Source organism: Chlorocebus sabaeus, chromosome 21 (assembly GCF_047675955.1).
Source record: "Chlorocebus sabaeus isolate Y175 chromosome 21, mChlSab1.0.hap1, whole genome shotgun sequence".
Taxonomy (NCBI): Eukaryota; Metazoa; Chordata; class Mammalia; order Primates; family Cercopithecidae; genus Chlorocebus; species Chlorocebus sabaeus.
This window is the reverse complement of record NC_132924.1, coordinates 53,913,385-53,932,377: the sequence shown is the minus strand read 5'-3', so window position 1 is coordinate 53,932,377 and position 18,993 is coordinate 53,913,385. Positions and strand designations below refer to the sequence as shown.

The 18,993-nt window shown below is 37.7% G+C and overlaps 1 protein-coding gene across 4 annotated transcripts in view; it reads left to right on the top strand.

The window, feature by feature from the left end:
* Positions 1-18,993, top strand: part of GLCCI1 (glucocorticoid induced 1) — a 125,279-nt gene that overhangs the window by 84,822 nt on the left and 21,464 nt on the right. For all 4 annotated transcript variants that reach the window (XM_007982067.3, XM_007982068.3, XM_038004654.2 and 1 more), the window contains exon 5: positions 11,661-11,813. In XM_007982067.3, coding sequence (XP_007980258.3) covers positions 11,661-11,813 — 153 coding nt within the window. The remainder of the gene's footprint in view (positions 1-11,660; positions 11,814-18,993) is intronic.

The following is an 18,993-nucleotide window of genomic DNA, read 5'->3' as shown; positions in this document are numbered from 1 at the left end:
CCAAAATCATGCCACTGTACTCCAGCCTGGGCAGCAGTGAGACTCTGTCTCAAAAAAAAAAAAAAAAAAAAAGCAGCCGGGCATGGTGGCTCACGCCTATAATCCTAGCACTTTGGGAGGCCGAGGCAGGCGGATCACTTGAGCTCAGGAGTTTGAAACCAGCCTGGCCAACATAGTGAAACCCCATCTCTACTAAAAATACAAAAAAATTAGCCAGACTGGTGGTGGGTTCCTGTAATCCCAGCCACTCAGGAGGCTGAGGCAGGAGACTCACTTGAACCTGAGAGGCGGAGGTTGCAGTGAGCCAAGATCATGCCACTGCATTCCAGCCTGGCTGACAGAGCGAGAGTCCATCTCAATGGATAGCCTTCTCTTAATAACAGATAAAACAGAGGATAGTGGTCTCAAGGACGATACTGACCTGGATTGAAACCTTTACTTCCTTCACTTATTGAGCAACTATGGGCATTATCTCATTCAATCTTCCTAACAGTTCCTTTACCCATCTTTCTCTGTATCTCTATGTATTTTATCCCTATTTTACATATGAAGAAATTGAGGATTAACGTTTTTATTTTCCCCTAGAAATAATTACTAACATATCCCATGGAACCAAATAGTCATGTAACAGAAGAAACCCACACCGTATATCAAAACAAACCCCGATTAGAGTTTGTTTCACAAAGATAAGGATGATTCAACATTAGGAAATGTATTAATTTAGTTCGTTGCATCAGGAAACCAAAGTAGAAAAAACATTTGATTTTTTAGATGCTGAATTACACTTGATAAAAACTCAGTATCTTGTGATTAAAAAAAAAACTCTCTTACTAAAAATAGGATATTTCCTAATGTGACTAACTGCAAATACAGTAAGATCCTAACAATAAAATATTAGTAGCTTAATTGTTAAAAAATCAAGTCAAGGATGTCTGTAATTATAGATATTATTTTCTAGTGGTTTAGAGGTTCTAGAACAGGGCAGTAAGAAAAAGAATTATTACTACTTACATATGATATTATATATTTAGAAAATCAAAGTGAGTTAACTAGACTATTAAAACAAATGATAGGATAGCTAAAATGAAAAATACTGACAATACCAAATGTTGATGAGGATGTGGAACAACCAGAACAGCCATACATTGCTGGTGGGAACACAGAAAGGTACAGCTACTTTGGCAAACATTTTGTCATTTTCTTAAGAAGTTAAACATATGCTGACCATTCAACTTAGAATTTTCACCCTTTGGTATCAATCCATGAGAAATAAAAGCATATGTCCACACAAAGACTTGTACATGAATCTTCTCAGAGGCATTATTCATAATACTAAAAAAAATGGCTCTCTCACCACTCCTGCTCAACATAGCGTTGGAAGTTCTGGCTAGGGCAATCAGGCGAGAGAAAGAAATCAAGGGTATTCAGTTAGGAAAAGAAGAAGTCAAATTGTCCCTGTTTGCAGATGACGTGATTGTATATTTAGAAAACCCCATTGTCTCAGCCCAAAATCTCCTTAAGCTGGTAAGCAACTTTAGCAAAGTCTCAGGATACAAAATCAATGTGCAAAAATCACAAGCATTCTTATACACCAGTAACAGACAAAGAGAGAGTCAAATCATGAATGAACTCCCATTCACAATAGCTTCAAAGAGAATAAAATACCTAGGAATCCAACTTACAAGAGATGTAAAGGACCTCTTCAAGGAGAACTACAAACCACTGCTCAGTGAAATAAAAGAGGACACAAACAAATGGAACAACATACCCTGCTCATGGATAGGAAAAATCAATATTGTGAAAATGGCCATACTGCCCAAGGTAATGTATAGAATCAGCGCGATCCCCATTAAGCTACCAATGACTTTCTTCACAGAATTGGAAAAAAGTGCTTTAAAGTTCATATGGAACCAAAAAAGACCCCACATTGCCAAAACCCTAAGCCAAAAGAACAAAGCTGGAGGCATCACACTACCTGACTTCAAACTCTACTACAAGGCTACAGTAACCAAAACAGCATGGTACTGGTACCAAAACAGATATATAGACCAATGGAACAGAACAGAGCCCTCAGAAATAATACCACACATCTACAACCATCTGATCTTTGACAAACCTGACAAAAACAAGAAATGGGGAAAGGATTCCCTGTTTAATAAATGGTTCTGGGAAAATTGGCTAGCCATAAGTAGAAAGCTGAAACTGGATCCTTTCCTTACTCCTTATACGAAAATTAATTCAAGATGGATTAGGGACTTAAATGTTAGACCTAAAACCATAAAAACCCTAGAAGAAAACCTAGGTAATACCATTCAAGATATAGGCATGGGCAAGGACTTCGTGTCTAAAACACCAAAAGCAACAGCAACAAAAGCCAAAATTGACAAATGGGATCTAATTAAACTAAACAGCTTCTGTGCAGCAAAAGAAACTGCCATCAGAGTGAACAGTAAACCTACAGAATGGGAGAAAATTTTTGCAATCTATTCATCTGACAAGGGCTAATATCCAGAACCTATAAAGAACTCAATCAAATTTACAAGAAAAAAGCAAACAACCCCATCAAAAACTGGGCAAAGGTTATGAACAGATACTTCTCAAAAAAAGACATTTATACAGCCAACAGACACATGAAAAAATGCTCATCATCACTGGCCATCAGAGAAATGCAAATCAAAACCACAATGAGATAACATCTCACACCAGTTAGAATGGCAATCATTAAAAAATCAGGAAACAACAGGTGCTGCAGAGGATGTGGAGAAATAGGAACACTGTTACACTGTTGGTGGGACTGTAAACTAGTTCAACCATTGTGGAAGACATTGTGGCAATTCCTCAAGGATCTAGAACTAGAAATACCGTTTGACCCAGCCATCCCATTACTGGGGATATACCCAAAGGATTATAAGTCATGCTGCTATAAAGACACATGTACGTGTATGTTTATTGCAGCACTGTTGCACAATAGCAAAGACTTGGAATCAACCCAGATGTCCATCAGTGACAGACTGGATTAAGAAAATGTGGCACATGGGGGGGCGGAGCAAGATGGCCAAATAGGAACAGCTCCAGTCTCCAACTCCCAGCGCGAGCGACACAGAAGACCGGCGATTTCTGCATTTTCAACTGAGCCTCTGCTGCTGATACCCAGGCAAACAGGGTCTGGAGTGGACCTCAAGCAATCTCCTATAGCTACAACCTACAGCTGAGGATCCTGACTGTTAGAAGGAAAGCTATCAAACAGGAAGGACACCTACACCAAAACCCCATCAGTACATCACCATCATCAAAGACCAGCGGCAGATAAAACCACAAAGATGGGGAAAAAGCAGGGCAGAAAAGCTGGAAATTCAAAAAATAAGAGCGCATCTCCCCCGGCAAAGGAGCGCAGCTCATCGCCAGCAACGGATCAAAGCTGGACGGAGAATGACTTCGACGAGATGAGAGAAGAAGGCTTCAGTCCATCAAATTTCTCAGAGCTAAAGGAGGAATTACGTACCCAGCGCAAAGAAACTAAAAATCTTGAAAAAAAAGTGGAAGAATTGATGGCTAGAGTAATTAATGCAGAGAAGCTCACAAACGAAATGAAAGAGACGAAAACCATGGCACGAGAAATACGTGACAAATGCACAAGCTTCAGTAACCGTCTCGATCAACTGGAAGAAAGAATGTCAGCGATGGAGGATCAAATGAATGAAATGAAGCGAGAAGAGAAACCAAAAGAAAAAAGAAGAAAAAGAAATGAACAAAGCCTGCAAGAAGTATGGGATTATGTAAAAAGACCAAATCTACGTCTGATTGGGGTGCCTGAAAGTGACGGGGAAAATGGAACCAAGTTGGAAAACACTCTTCAGGATATCATCCAGGAGAACTTCCCCAACCTAGTAGGGCAGGCCAACATTCAAATCCAGGAAATACAGAGAACGCCACAAAGATACTCCTCGAGAAGAGCAACTCCAAGACACATAATTGCCAGATTCACCAAAGTTGAAATGAAGGAAAAAATCTTAAGGGCAGCCAGAGAGAAAGGTCGGGTTACCCACAAAGGGAAGCCCATCAGACTAACAGCAGATCTCTCAGCAGAAACTCTTCAAGCCAGAAGAGAGTGGGGGCCAATATTCAACGTTCTTAAAGAAAAGAATTTTAAACCCAGAATTTTATATCCAGCCAAACTAAGTTTCATAAGTGAAGGAGAAATAAAATCCTTTACAGATAAGCAAATGCTTAGAGATTTTGTCACCACTAGGCCTGCCTTACAAGAGACCCTGAAGGAAGCACTAAACATGGAAAGGAACAACCGGTACCAGCCATTGCAAAAACATGCCAAAATGTAAAGACCATCAAGGCTAGGAAGAAACTGCATCAACTAACGAGCAAAATAACCAGTTAATATCATAATGGCAGGATCAAGTTCACACATAACAATCTTAACCTTAAATGTAAATGGACTAAATGCTCCAATTAAAAGACACAGACTGGCAAACTGGATAAAGAGTCAAGACCCATCAGTCTGCTGTATTCAGGAGACCCATCTCACACGCAGAGACATACATAGGCTCAAAATAAAGGGATGGAGGAAGATTTACCAAGCAAATGGAGAACACAAAAAAGCGGGGGTTGCAATACTAGTCTCTGATAAAACAGACTTTAAACCATCAAAGATCAAAAGAGACAAAGAAGGCCATTACATAATGGTAAAGGGATCAATTCAACAGGAAGAGCTAACTATCCTAAATATATATGCACCCAATACAGGAGCACCCAGATTCATAAAGCAAGTCCTTAGAGACTTACAAAGAGACTTAGACTCCCATACAATAATAATGGGAGACTTCAACACTCCACTGTCAACATTAGACAGATCAACGAGACAGAAAGTTAACAAGGATATCCAGGAATTGAACTCATCTCTGCAGCAAGCAGACCTAATAGACATCTATAGAACTCTCCACCCCAAATCAACAGAATATACATTCTTCTCAGCACCACATCGTACTTACTCCAAAATTGACCACGTAATTGGAAGTAAAGCACTCCTCAGCAAATGTACAAGAACAGAAATTATAACAAACTGTCTCTCAGACCACAGTGCAATCAAATTAGAACTCAGGACTAAGAAACTCAATCAAAACCGCTCAACTACATGGAAACTGAACAACCTGCTCCTGAATGACTACTGGGTACATAACGAAATGAAGGCAGAAATAAAGATGTTCTTTGAAACCAATGAGAACAAAGATACAACATACCAGAATCTCTGGGACACATTTAAAGCAGTGTGTAGAGGGAAATTTATAGCACTAAATGCCCACAAGAGAAAGCAGGAAAGATCTAAAATTGACACTCTAACATCGCAATTAAAAGAACTAGAGAAGCAAGAGCAAACACATTCGAAAGCTAGCAGAAGGCAAGAAATAACTAAGATCAGAGCAGAACTGAAGGAGATAGAGACACAAAAAACCCTCCAAAAAATCAATGAATCCAGGAGTTGGTTTTTTGAAAAGATCAACAAAATTGACAGACCACTAGCAAGACTAATAAAGAAGAAAAGAGAGAAGAATCAAATCAACGCAATTAAAAATGATAAAGGGGATATCACCACCGACCCCACAGAAATACAAACTACCATCAGAGAATACTATAAACACCTCTACGCAAATAAACTGGAAAATCTAGAAGAAATGGATAATTTCCTGGACACTTACACTCTTCCAAGACTAAACCAGGAAGAAGTTGAATCCCTGAATAGACCAATAGTAGGCTCTGAAATTGAGGCAATAATTAATAGCCTACCAACCAAAAAAAGTCCAGGACCAGATGGATTCACAGCTGAATTCTACCAGAGGTACAAGGAGGAGCTGGTACCATTCCTTCTGAAACTATTCCAATCAATAGAAAAAGAGGGAATCCTCCCTAACTCATTTTATGAGGCCAACATCATCCTGATACCAAAGCCTGGCAGAGACACAACAAAAAAAGAGAATTTTAGACCAATATCCCTGATGAACATCGATGCAAAAATCCTCAATAAAATACTGGCAAACCGGATTCAGCAGCACATCAAAAAGCTTATCCACCATGATCAAGTGGGCTTCATCCCTGGGATGCAAGGCTGGTTCAACATTCGCAAATCAATAAACATAATCCAGCATATAAACAGAACCAAAGACAAGAACCACATCATTATCTCAATAGATGCAGAAAAGGCTTTTGACAAAATTCAACAGCCCTTCATGCTAAAAACGCTCAATAAATTCGGTATTGATGGAACGTACCTCAAAATCATAAGAGCTATTTATGACAAACCCACAGCCAATATCATACTGAATGGGCAAAAACTGGAAAAATTCCCTTTGAAAACTGGCACAAGACAGGGATGCCCTCTCTCACCACTCCTATTCAACATAGTGTTGGAAGTTCTGGCTAGGGCAATCAGGCAAGAGAAAGAAATCAAGGGGATTCAGTTAGGAAAAGAAGAAGTCAAATTGTCCCTGTTTGCAGACGACATGATTGTATATTTAGAAAACCCCATTGTCTCAGCCCAAAATCTCCTTAAGCTGATCAGCAACTTCAGCAAAGTCTCAGGATACAAAATTAATGTGCAAAAATCACAAGCATTCTTATACACCAGTGACAGTCAAACAGAGAGCCAAATCAGGAATGAACTTCCATTCACAATTGCTTCAAAGAGAATAAAATACCTAGGAATCCAACTTACAAGGGATGTAAAGGACCTCTTCAAGGAGAACTACAAACCACTGCTCAGTGAAATCAAAGAGGACACAAACAAATGGAAGAACATACCATGCTCATGGATAGGAAGAATCAATATCGTGAAAATGGCCATACTGCCCAAGGTAATTTATAGATTCAATGCCATCCCCATCAAGCTACCAATGAGCTTCTTCACAGAATTGGAAAAAACTGCTTTAAAGTTCATATGGAACCAAAAAAGAGCCCGCATCTCCAAGACAATCCTAAGTCAAAAGAACAAAGCTGGAGGCATCACGCTACCTGACTTCAAACTATACTACAAGGCTACAGTAACCAAAACAGCATGGTACTGGTACCAAAACAGAGATATAGACCAATGGAACAGAACAGAGTCCTCAGAAATAATACCACACATCTACAGCCATCTGATCTTTGACAAACCTGAGAGAAACAAGAAATGGGGAAAGGATTCCCTATTTAATAAATGGTGCTGGGAAAACTGGCTAGCCATAAGTAGAAAGCTGAAACTGGATCCTTTCCTTACTCCTTATACGAAAATTAATTCAAGATGGATTCGAGACTTAAATGTTAGACCTAATACCATAAAAATCCTAGAGGAAAACCTAGGTAGTACCATTCAGGACATAGGCATGGGCAAAGACTTCATGTCTAAAACACCAAAAGCAACGGCAGCAAAAGCCAAAATTGACAAATGGGATCTCATCAAACTAAAGAGCTTCTGCACAGCAAAAGAAACTACCATCAGAGTGAGCAGGCAACCTACAGAATGGGAGAAAATTTTTGCAATCTACTCATCTGACAAAGGGCTAATATCCAGAACCTACAAAGAACTCAAACAAATTTACAAGAAAAAAACAAACAACCCCATCCAAAAGTGGGCAAAGGATATGAACAGACATTTCTCAAAAGAAGACATTCATACAGCCAACAGACACATGAAAAAATGCTCATCATCACTGGCCATCAGAGAAATGCAAATCAAAACCACAATGAGATACCATCTCACACCAGTTAGAATGGCGATCATTCAAAAGTCAGGAAACAACAGGTGCTGGAGAGGATGTGGAGAAATAGGAACACTTTTACACTGTTGGTGGGATTGTAAACTAGTTCAACCATTATGGAAAACAGTATGGCGATTCCTCAAGGATCTAGAACTAGATGTACCATATGACCCAGCCATCCCATTACTGGGTATATACCCAAAGGATTATAAATTATGCTGCTATAAGGACACATGCACACGTATGTTTATTGCAGCACTATTCACAATAGCAAAGACTTGGAATCAACCCAAATGTCCATCAGTGACAGATTGGATTAAGAAAATGTGGCACATATACACCATGGAATACTATGCAGCCATAAAAAAGGATGAGTTTGTGTCCTTTGTAGGGACATGGATGCAGCTGGAAACCATCATTCTTAGCAAACTATCACAAGAACAGAAAACCAAACACCACATGTTCTCACTCGTAGGTGGGAACTGAACAATGAGATCACTTGGACTCGGGAAGGGGAACATCACACACCGGGGCCTATCATGGGGAGGGGGGAGGGGGGAGGGATTGCATTGGGAGTTATACCTGATGTAAATGACGAGTTGATGGGTGCAGCACACCAACATGGCACAAGTATACATATGTAGCAAACCTGCACGTTGTGCACATGTACCCTACAACTTGAAGTTTAATAATAATAAATAAATTAAAAAAAAAAAAAAAAAAAAAGAAAATGTGGCACATATACACCACAGAACACTATGCAGCCATAAAAAAGGATGAGTGCGTGTCCTTTGTTAGGGACATGGATGCAGCTGGAAACCATCATTCTCAGCAAACTATCACAAGAACAAAAAACCAGATACCACATGTTCTCACTCATAGGTGGAAATTGAACAATGAGATCACTTGGACGCAGGAAGGGGATCATCACACACCGGGTCCTATTGTGGTGAGGGGGAAGAGGGGAGGGATAGCATTAGGAGATATACCTAATGTAAATGACGAGTTAATGGGTGCAGCACACCAGCATGGCACATGTATAAATATATAACAAACCTGCATGTTGTGCACATGTACCCTAGAACTTAAAGTATAATAAAAAAAAAATAATAATAAAAAAAAATGGAAATAGACAAACATCAAGTCATGAGTGGATAATAAACCCTGCATGCATGCAATACTGTTAGGCAGTAAAATGGAAGGAACTACTGATATAAGGAATAACATGACTGAATCTCAAAAACATCATGCTAAGTGAAAGAAATCAGGAGCAAAAGGCTACATACTGTATGATTTGTTATGTTAAATTCTCAAAAAGGCAACATTATCAAAACAAAGTTTTAGGGATGTGGATTGACCACAGAGAGGCCCTAGGGAAACTTTTTGGATGATAGAAGGTTCTAAATGTGACTATACTAACAAAGCTCAACAAATTGCATACTTAAAATGGGAGAATTTTATTGTATGCTGATTATAGGATAATTTTATTGTATGCTGATTATACCTCATTAAAGCTGTAAAACAAACTGGCAAGCCTGAGACATTTGAAGTGAAAATTCTTACATGCCTTCCTTTTTCTTCTTAATCTGATAGAATTAACATATTGTTTGTGTTTCAAGCAGTTTTTCTCTAGGATACCAATGCACTTACACTAGATCAGTTGACTCATTGACTTAACAAAGAAGACTTACACAGTTGTTCAATTTTACATTGAATTTTTGCCATGTGATTATTCTTAAAAATTATTATCCTTTGCTATACATACTGAAATATTTGTAGGTGGAATATGAAGTCTGGAATGTACTTTAAAGTATTCTAAAAACCAAAAAGGGTTGTTCACATGAAACAAATTGGTAAATGTTGATAATTTTTGAGGCTGGATTATGTGTACCAGGGGGTTTATTTTGTTTCTCTATTGAATTATGTTTATGATTGGAATTTTCCATAATGAAAAGGGGAAAACTGAAACGATGACTAGATAAAATATAAACATAACAGAAATTCAGTTTCCTCTTGTATTAGTAATAACATGTTTGAAAATATGATAAAAATATAAAATAACTGGAATCAAACTTACAAGAAATATGTAAACCATACATCTTTGAGAACATGAAATGTAAGTCTTAACACATTAATAGATGGGAAGATTCAGTATTTTTCAAATAGCAATTTACCTGAAATTGTTTTGAGTTCCAGTGTAAATTTTAAATGAATTGTTTTTATTACTTGAAAAGTTGTCTTCGAAGGTCAATGAAAAAGCAGTGCCCATTAATAGAAAAGAAAATTTGAAAGGACTTTTCCTACAAGATATGAAAATATAATATAAAATTATAGCAATTAAGTGGCACTCTGTCTAGGGATTATCAGATAGTAGCTCCAGGAAATCAAATACAGAATCCATAAAGAAATGTTGGGGCAGTTGGATTACTGTGTGGGGAAAAGAATACTAAGACTTTACACCATACACAAAAATAAATCATGATAGGTTAAGTATTTAAATGTGAAAAACCATAAAAATCCAGAAAGAAAAATATTTGATTAAAGTTGATTACCTATTTGATAAAATACAGTTAACCCTTCAACAGCAATGGGGATTGGGGCATCGACCTTCATGCAGTTGAAAATTTGTTTGTAACTTTTGGGTTCCCAAAAACTTAACCTACTAACAGCCTACTGCTGCACAGAAGCCTTACCGATAACGTAAAATAGTCGCTTAACATGTTTTGTATGTTTCATGTATTATATACTATATTCTTTAATAAAGTAAGCTAGGGAAAATAAATCATTAATAAAATCATAAGAAAGAAAAAATATGTTCAGTGTTCATTAAGTGGAAATGAATCATCATAAAGGTCTTCCTCCCCATTGTCTTCACGTTGAGTAGGCTGAGGAGGAGAAAAAAGAGGAGAGGTTGGTCTTGCTGTCTCGGGGTGACAGAGGTGGAAGAAAATCTGTAAGTCAACCCGCACAGGTCAAACCCATGTTGTTCAAGAGTCAACAGTATTTGAAAAAATACTTGATAGTAATATATGAAAAAGAGTGAAAACCTCAATATGAAAAAAGTTCATGCATCAATAAGAGACAAAAGACATTGATGAGCAGCAACTCACAGTTGGCAAGAATACACCATTGTATGGGAAATATTATTAGTGTGCTAACCCATGATTAGCAGTCTACCTTACCACAGATCATGTATGTCAACTTGATTCAGTGTAAGATAGAGGTCATTTGTTGTTTTAATTTTTACCTTATTAATCTTTATTTTTCTTATTCTTTCCTGTTGTATAAATCCTTAAGCATCAAAAGTCTTGTCTTACACTTTTTACTTAACAACTATTAGTGGTAGTTAATTTTTGAGAACTCCTGCCAAGGACTTTTGAAAACAGCCTTTAAATTGTTAAGTGAGTTGTTGAGCTTAGCATAATACTATTGCCACATGACTTAATAATCCAACAGATTTTCTTAGATGGAAATGGAAGATACTAGAAAGTAATTGTCACTATACAGAAAACAAACATCTTTTAAACATACTCATACAGAGCTATGCAGTGGACTTACGTGATATATTTAAGTTACGTGACTTCAACGATGCTGTTCCTGTGAAATAGAAAAAAGGAAAACAATGTAAATATAATGCAGAAGGTTCTGCCGTTCTACTGAACAAGTATATACATTATACAGCTATGCCTTTATACTTACATAAAGGGATTTGAAATGATTATTTTGACTATGTAATTTTCATTTTACTTTCTTAGTACAGAACCTAAATTTCTCTATGTGCACCTGATTTTTTATTTTATTTGGAAGGTCAGAAATAACTCTGTTCATTGAGTTTCAATTTTAATATTTACCATACTCCTTAGTTCTTAATTGCTTTGACCATAAATAATTTGATACCACCTTTATCTTATCTCATAGGCTACTGGATCAAGGTCAGTTCCTATGCCACTGTCAAATATATCAGTGCCAAAATCATCTGTTTCACGTGTGCCCTGCAATGTAGAAGGAATAAGCCCTGAATTAGAAAAGGTATTCATTAAAGAAAATAATGGGAAGGAAGAAGTATCCAAGGTAAGGTTACATGGGATATTTGAATCCTTTTTTTCTTTGATATAACGACCTGTCTGAAAAGTACTTTTTTAGTAACAGCTTTATTAGGATATAATTCACATGCCATCCAGTTTACTCATTTAGTGTACAATTCAGTGGTTTTTAAGAGATTCAGAGTTATACAACCATCACCACAATCAATTTTACAGCATTTTCATCATCCCAAAAAGAAACATTTTATCCTTTCACAGTGGACTCTCATTTCCCTGTAATACTCTTGGCCCTAGGCAGCCACTAATCTGCTTACGGATTTTTTGGTGGTGGTTCTAGACACTTCATATCAATGGAATCATACAACGTGGCCTTTTGTAACTGAATTTTTTTTTTTTAACTTAGTGTAGTGTTTTTAAGGTTCACCCATGTTTAGCCTGTTATCGGTGACTTTCTTTTTATGGCCAAATATTAATCAGTTATGTGGATTTTATTTATTCAGTTATCAGTTAATGGAAATTTGGATTGTTTCACTTTTCGGCTATTGTGAATAATGCTTCTATAAACATTTGCATACAAGTTTTTGTGTGAATATACTGTTTGCATTTCTCTTGGGTATATACCTAGGGTTGGAATTGCTGATATGGTAACTCTGTTTAACCTTTTGAGGAACTACCAGACTCTTTTCCAAAGTGTCTTCATCATTGTCCATTCCTACTAATGTATAAGAATTCCAATTTCTCTGCATCCTCACCAACACTTGTGATTATCTGTCCTTTTTTAACTATAGCAATATTAGTGGATGTGAAGTGATACATCATTGTGGTATTAATTTGCATTTCCTAGTGGCTGAAGATGTTAAGCATCTTTTCATGTGCTAGTGGTTTTTTTGTTTTGTTTTGTTTTGTTTTGAGATGGAGTCTCTCTCTTTCCCCCAGGCTGGAGTGCAGTGACATGATCTCAGCTCACTGCAAGCTCCGCCTCCCGGGTTCCCACCATTCTCCTGCCTCAGCCTCCCGAGTAGCTGGGACTACAGGGGCCCGCCACCACGCCCAGCTAATTTTTTTGTATTTTTAGTAGAGATGGGGTTTCACCATGTTAGCCAGGATAGTCTGGATCTCCTGACCTCATCATCCACCCGCCTTGGCCTCCCAAAGTGCTAGTATTACAGGCATGAGCCACCGCACCTGGCCTTTAGTGGTCATTTGTATATTCTCATTGGAGAAATGTTTTTTTAAGATCTTTTTCCCCATTTTAAAATTGGCAGTGAAATTGCTAGGTTGTAGCATTTGTACATTTAAAATCTTGAATATTGCCAGAATTACCCTCCCAAAAGGTTATACTGTTTTACTCTCCTTCAGAATTTCATGTTAGGTTTATACATTACAACATCAAGGAATTCTTCGGACATCATGGCATCCCTGTTTACCATTGAACTCTGTTTTTTGGGTTGTTTTTTTTTTTGAGACAGGATCTCATTCTTTTGCCCAGACTGGAGTGCAGTGGCACAATCTCGGCTTACTGCAACATCTGCCTCCCAGGTTCAAGTGATTCTCCCACCTCAGCCTCCTGAATAGCTGGGATTACAGGTGCACACCACCATGCCCAGCTAATTTTCGTATTTTTAGTAGAGACAGGGTTTTACCATGTTAGCCAGGCTGGTCTCGAACTCCTCACCTCAAATGATCCGCCCACCTTGGGCTTCCAAAGTCCTTGGATTACAGGCATGAGCCACTGTGCCCAGCCCATTAAACTGTTTTCTTTACACATTAAGTAAAGTTTAAGAACAGTAATGTAAGGATGTAAACTTTTGGTCTAATTTTTAGAGGATGAGATAATTCACATATTTGCTGATTCCTTAAAAACATCCTTAAAAAGCAAAACTGTACTAAAATAAAAAACTTGGTAAAGTACTTCTGCTTTTAAATAAGCCATACTTCAATTGTAGCCATATCAGAATTATTCTGGGATAACCTACAAACTTATAATTTTTAAAAGTTTTAGATTTATGATTAAGTGTACCTCAAAGTTTTAATTAATCAAAATATCACCATGAACTGGCCAGTAGCCAAAAAAGGAAAATTGTCTGGTTAACTATATCAGTATTCCAACATAGTTAACCAGACAACTTGTTCACATTTTTTTGTTTATAAAATGAACTGGTATATAAATAATTAAAAATTATCTTTAGAGTAGAATAGTTATTGTTGTATGAAGTTGGTATAGTTTTTGTTTAGCAGCATACTGTAGACAAATGAAGTTTTCAACTTTTTAGGTTCAAACATACATGTGCAGGTTTGTAATATAGGTAAATTGTATGTCACAGGAATTTGGTGCACATATTATTTCACCACCCGAGTAATAAGCATACTACCTGATGAGGTAGTTTTTCAATCCTCACCCTACTCCCATCCTCTAGCCTCAAGTAGGCCCTGATATCTGTTGTTCCCTTCTTTGTATCTATATGTACTCAATGTTTAGTTCACATTTGTAAGTAAGAATATGTATAGTATTTGGTTTTCTGTTCCTATGTTAGTTTACTTAGGATAATGGCCTTTAGCACAATCCATGTTGCTGCAAAGGACATGATCTTATTCTTTTTATGGCTGCATAGCATTCCATAGTATATATGTACCACATTTTCTTTATCCAGTCTACCACTGATGGGCATTTAGGTTGATTCTGTATGTTTGTTATTGTAAACAGTGCTGTGATGAACATGTGCATTCTTGTGTCTTTATGGTAGAGCAATTTATATTTCTTTGGGTATATACTCAATAATGGGATTGCTAAGGTGAATGGTAATTCTGCTTTGAGTTATTTGAGAACTCACCACAGTGCTTTTCACAGTGGCTAAACTTATTTACATTCCCACCAGCGGTGTATAAGTATTCCCTTTTCTCCACAAACTTGCCAACATCTGTTTTTTTTGGCTTTTTTGTTTAGTTTTGGTTTTTTTGGTGACGGAGTCTCGCTTTGTTGCCCAGGTTGGCATGCAATGGCACAGTCTTGACTTACTGCAACTTCTGCCTCCTGGGTTCAAGCAATTCTCCTGCCTCAGCCTCCCAAATGGCTGGGACTGCAGGTGCATGCTGCCACGCCCGACTAATTTTTTTTTTTTTTTTTTTTTTTTTAGTGGAGACAGGGTTTCACCATGTTGCCCAGAATGGTCTCGAACTCCTGAGCTCAGGCAATCTGCCTGCCTCGGCCTCCCAACGTGCTGGGATTACAGGCGTGAGCCACCACACCCAGCCTGTTTTTTGACTTTTTAATAATAGCCATTCTAACTGATGTGAGATGGTATCTCATTACGGTTTTCATTTGCAATTTTGTAATAATTAGTCATGTGGAACATTTTTTCATATGCTTGTTGGCCATGTGTATATCCTTTTGAAAAGTGTCTGTCCATGTGATTTGCCCACCATTTTTTTCTTTTTCTTCTTTTTTTTTTTTTTTTGAGACAGGGTCTTGCTCCATTGCCCAGGCTGGAGTGTAGTGGCACAATCATGACTTATTGTGGCCTCAATGCCTCAGGCCCAAATGATCCTTCCACCTCAGCCTCCTGAATAGCTAGGACTACTGGCACGTCCCATCACAACCAGCTGATTTTTTTTTTTTTTTAATTTTAGTACAGTCAAGGTCTTGCTAATTTGTCCAGGCTTGCCTCAAACTCCAGAGCTCAAGAATCCTCTTGCCTTGGCCTCCCAAAGTGCTGGGATTATAATTACAGGCATGAGCCATCACACCTGACCATTTGCCCACTTTTTAATGGGATTGTTTTTGCTGTTCATTTGTTTTCATTTTTTAGATTCTGGATATTAGACCTTTGTCAGATGCATAGTTTGCAAACATTTTCTCCCATTATGTAGGTTGCCTGTGTACTCTGTTGTTGAAAAACTCTTGTTGTGCAGAAGCTCTTTAGTTTAATTAGGTCCCATTTGTCAATTTTTGGTTTTGTTGCAGTTGCTTTTGGCATCTTTCTTAAGAAATCTTTGCCAGGTCTTGTGTCCAGAATGGTAATTCCTAGGTTATCTTCCAGTGTTTTTATAGTTTCAGGTTTTATATTTAAATCTTTGATCCATCTTGAGTTGATTTTTGTATATGGTGTAAGGAAGGTATCCAGTTTCAGTCTTCTACATATGGCTAGCCAATTATCCCAGCACCATTTATTGAATAGGGAGTCCTTTCCCCTTGCTTATTTTTCTCGGCTTTGTCAAAGAACAGATGGTTATAGGTGTGCAGTATTATTTCTGGGCTCTCTCTTCTGTTCCATTGGTCTGTATGTCTGCTTTTGTACCAGTACCATGTTTTGGTTACTATATCCTTGTAGTATAGTATGAAGTCAGGTCATGTGATGCCTGCAGCTGTGTTCTTCTTGCCTAGGACTACTTTGGCTATTCAAGCTCCTTTTTGGTTCTATATGAATTTTAAAATAGATTTTTCTAATTCTGTGAGGAACATCATTGGAAATTTGATGGGAACAGCATTGAATCTGGAAATTGCTTTGGACAGTATGGCTTTTTTGTTTTTTTTTTGTTTTTTTTTTTTGGAGACAGTCTTGCTGCTCGGTGGCCAGGCTGAAGTGCAGTGGCATGATCTCGGCTCACTGCAACCTCCACCTCCCAGGTTCCAACAATTCCCCTGCCTCCGCCTTCTGAGCAGCTGGGACTACAAGCGTGTGCCACCATGCCCAGCTAATTATTATTATTATTATTTTATATTTTAGTGGAGACGGGGTTTCATCGTGTTGGCCAGGATGGCTTCGATCTCCTGACTGCGTGATCTGCCCACATCGGCCCCCCAAAATGCTAGGATTACGAGCATGAACCACCGCACTAGTATGGCCATTTTAACAATATTTATACTTCCTATTCATGAGCATGGAATGTTTTTCCATCTGATATTGTCATTTCTAATTTCATTGAGCAGTGGTTTGTAATTGTCATTCTAGAGATTTTTCCCCTCCCTAGATAGCTGTATTCCTAGGTAGTTTATTCTTTTTATGGCTATTGTGAATGAGATTGTGTTCTTCATTTGGCTCTCAGCTTTGATATTGTTAGTATGTAGAAATGCTACTGATTTTTGTATGTTTTGTTTCTTAATAAATACTTTGCTGAAGTTGTTTATCGGATCAAGGAGCTTTTGGGCAGAGATTATGGGATTTTCTAAGTATAGAATCATATTGTCTGCAACCAGGGATCGTGTGCCTTTACTCTTCCTGTTTGGCTGTCTTTTATTTCTTGCTCTTGCCTGATTGCTCCGGCCAGGACTTCCAGTACTATGTTGAACAGGAGTGGTGAGAGAGGGCATTCTTGTTTCATTACAGTTTTCAAGGGAATGCTTCCAGCTTTTGCCCATTCGGTATGACATTGGCTGTGGGTTTTTCTTAGATGGTTCTTATTATCTTGAAGTATGTTCCTTCAGTGCCTAGTTTGTTGGAGGTTTTTAACATGAAGGGATGTTGGATTTTATTGAAAGCCATTTCTGCATCTATTAAGATAATTATGTGGTTTCCGTTTTTAGTTCTATCTGATGAATCACATTTATTGATATGCATATGTTGAACCAACATTGCATCCCAGGGATAAAGTCTGCTTGGTCGTGGTGGATTCACTTTTTGATCTGCTGCTGGATTTGGTTTACTAGTATTTTGTTGAGGATTTTTTCATCTGTTTTTATCAAGGATATTCACCTGAAGTTTTTGTTGTCATTGTTGTGTCTCTGCCAAATTTGGTATCAGGATGATGTTGTCCTTATAGAATTAGTTAAGGAGAAGTCCCTCCCCCTCAAGTTTTTTGAATAGTTTCAGTAGGAATGGTACTAGCTCTTCTTTATACATCTGGTAGAATTTGGCTGTGGATCCATGTGGTTCAGAGCTCTTTCTGGTTGGTAGGCTTTTTATTACTGACTCAATTTCAGAACTCATTATTGTTCTGTTCAGGGATTCTCTCTTCCTGGTTCAGTCTTGGGAGTTTGTATGTTTCCAGGAATTTACCTGTTTGTTCTGTGTTTTCCAGCTTGTATGCATAGAGGTGTTCATGGTAGTCTCTGAGGGTTTTTTATGTTTCTGTGGAGTCAATGGTACTGTCCCCTTTGTCATTTCTGATTTTGTTTATTTGGATCTTTTTTTCTTTATTAGTCTAGCTAGCAGTCTCTCTCACTTATTCTTTGAAAGAATTAACGCAGGGATTCGTTAATCTTTTTTATGTTTTTTTGCATCTCAGTTTCTTTCAGGTCAGCTCTGATTTTTGTTATTTCTTGTCTTCTGCTAGCTTTGGAGTTGGTTTGCTTTTGTTTCTCTAGTTCCTCTAGATGTGATGTTAAGTTGTTATCTGAGATCTGATTTTTTTTTTATGTGGACTTTGAGAGCTGTAAATTTCCCTCTTAACACTGCTTTAGCTGTGTCCCATAGAATCTAGTATGTTGTATCTTTGTATCTTTGTTCCCATAGTTTCAAAGACTTTCTTGATTTCTGCCTTACTTTCATGGTTTACCCAAATGCCATTCAGAAGCAGATTGTTTAATTTCCATGTAATTGTATGGTTTTCAGCAATTTTCTTAGTATTGATTTCAGTTTTTATTGTACTGTGGTCCAGAAGTGTGGTTGGCATGATTTCAGTTTTTTTAAATTTGTAGAGGATTGTTTTATGTCCATTGGTGTGGTTGTTTTTATACTGTGTGCCATGTGATAATGAGAAGAATGTATATTCTGTTGTTTTGGGTTGAAGAGTTCTGTAGATGTCTATTCAATTCATTTGGTCAAGTGTTGAGTTCAGGTCCTGAATATCTCTGTTAATTTTCTACCTCAGCAACCTGCCTAATACTGGCAGTGGGGTGTTGAAGTTTCCCACTATTATTTTGTGGACATCTAAGTCTCTTTGTAGGTCTGTAAGAACTTGGTTTATGAATCTGGGTGCTCCTGTGTTGGGTGCTTGTATATTTAGGATAGTTAGGTCTTCCTGTTGAATTGAACCCTTTACCATTATGTACTGCCCTTCTTTGTCTTTTTTGATATTTGTTGGTATAAATTCTGTTTTGTCTGAAATTAGAATAGCAACCTTACTTTTTTCAGTTTTCCATTTGGTTGGTAGATTTTTCTCCATCCCTTTATTTTGACCCCATGGGTGTCTTTGCATGTGAGCCTGGTCTCTTGAAGACGCCTACCGTTTAGTCTTGCTTCTTTATGCAGCTTGCCAGTTTGTGCCTTTTA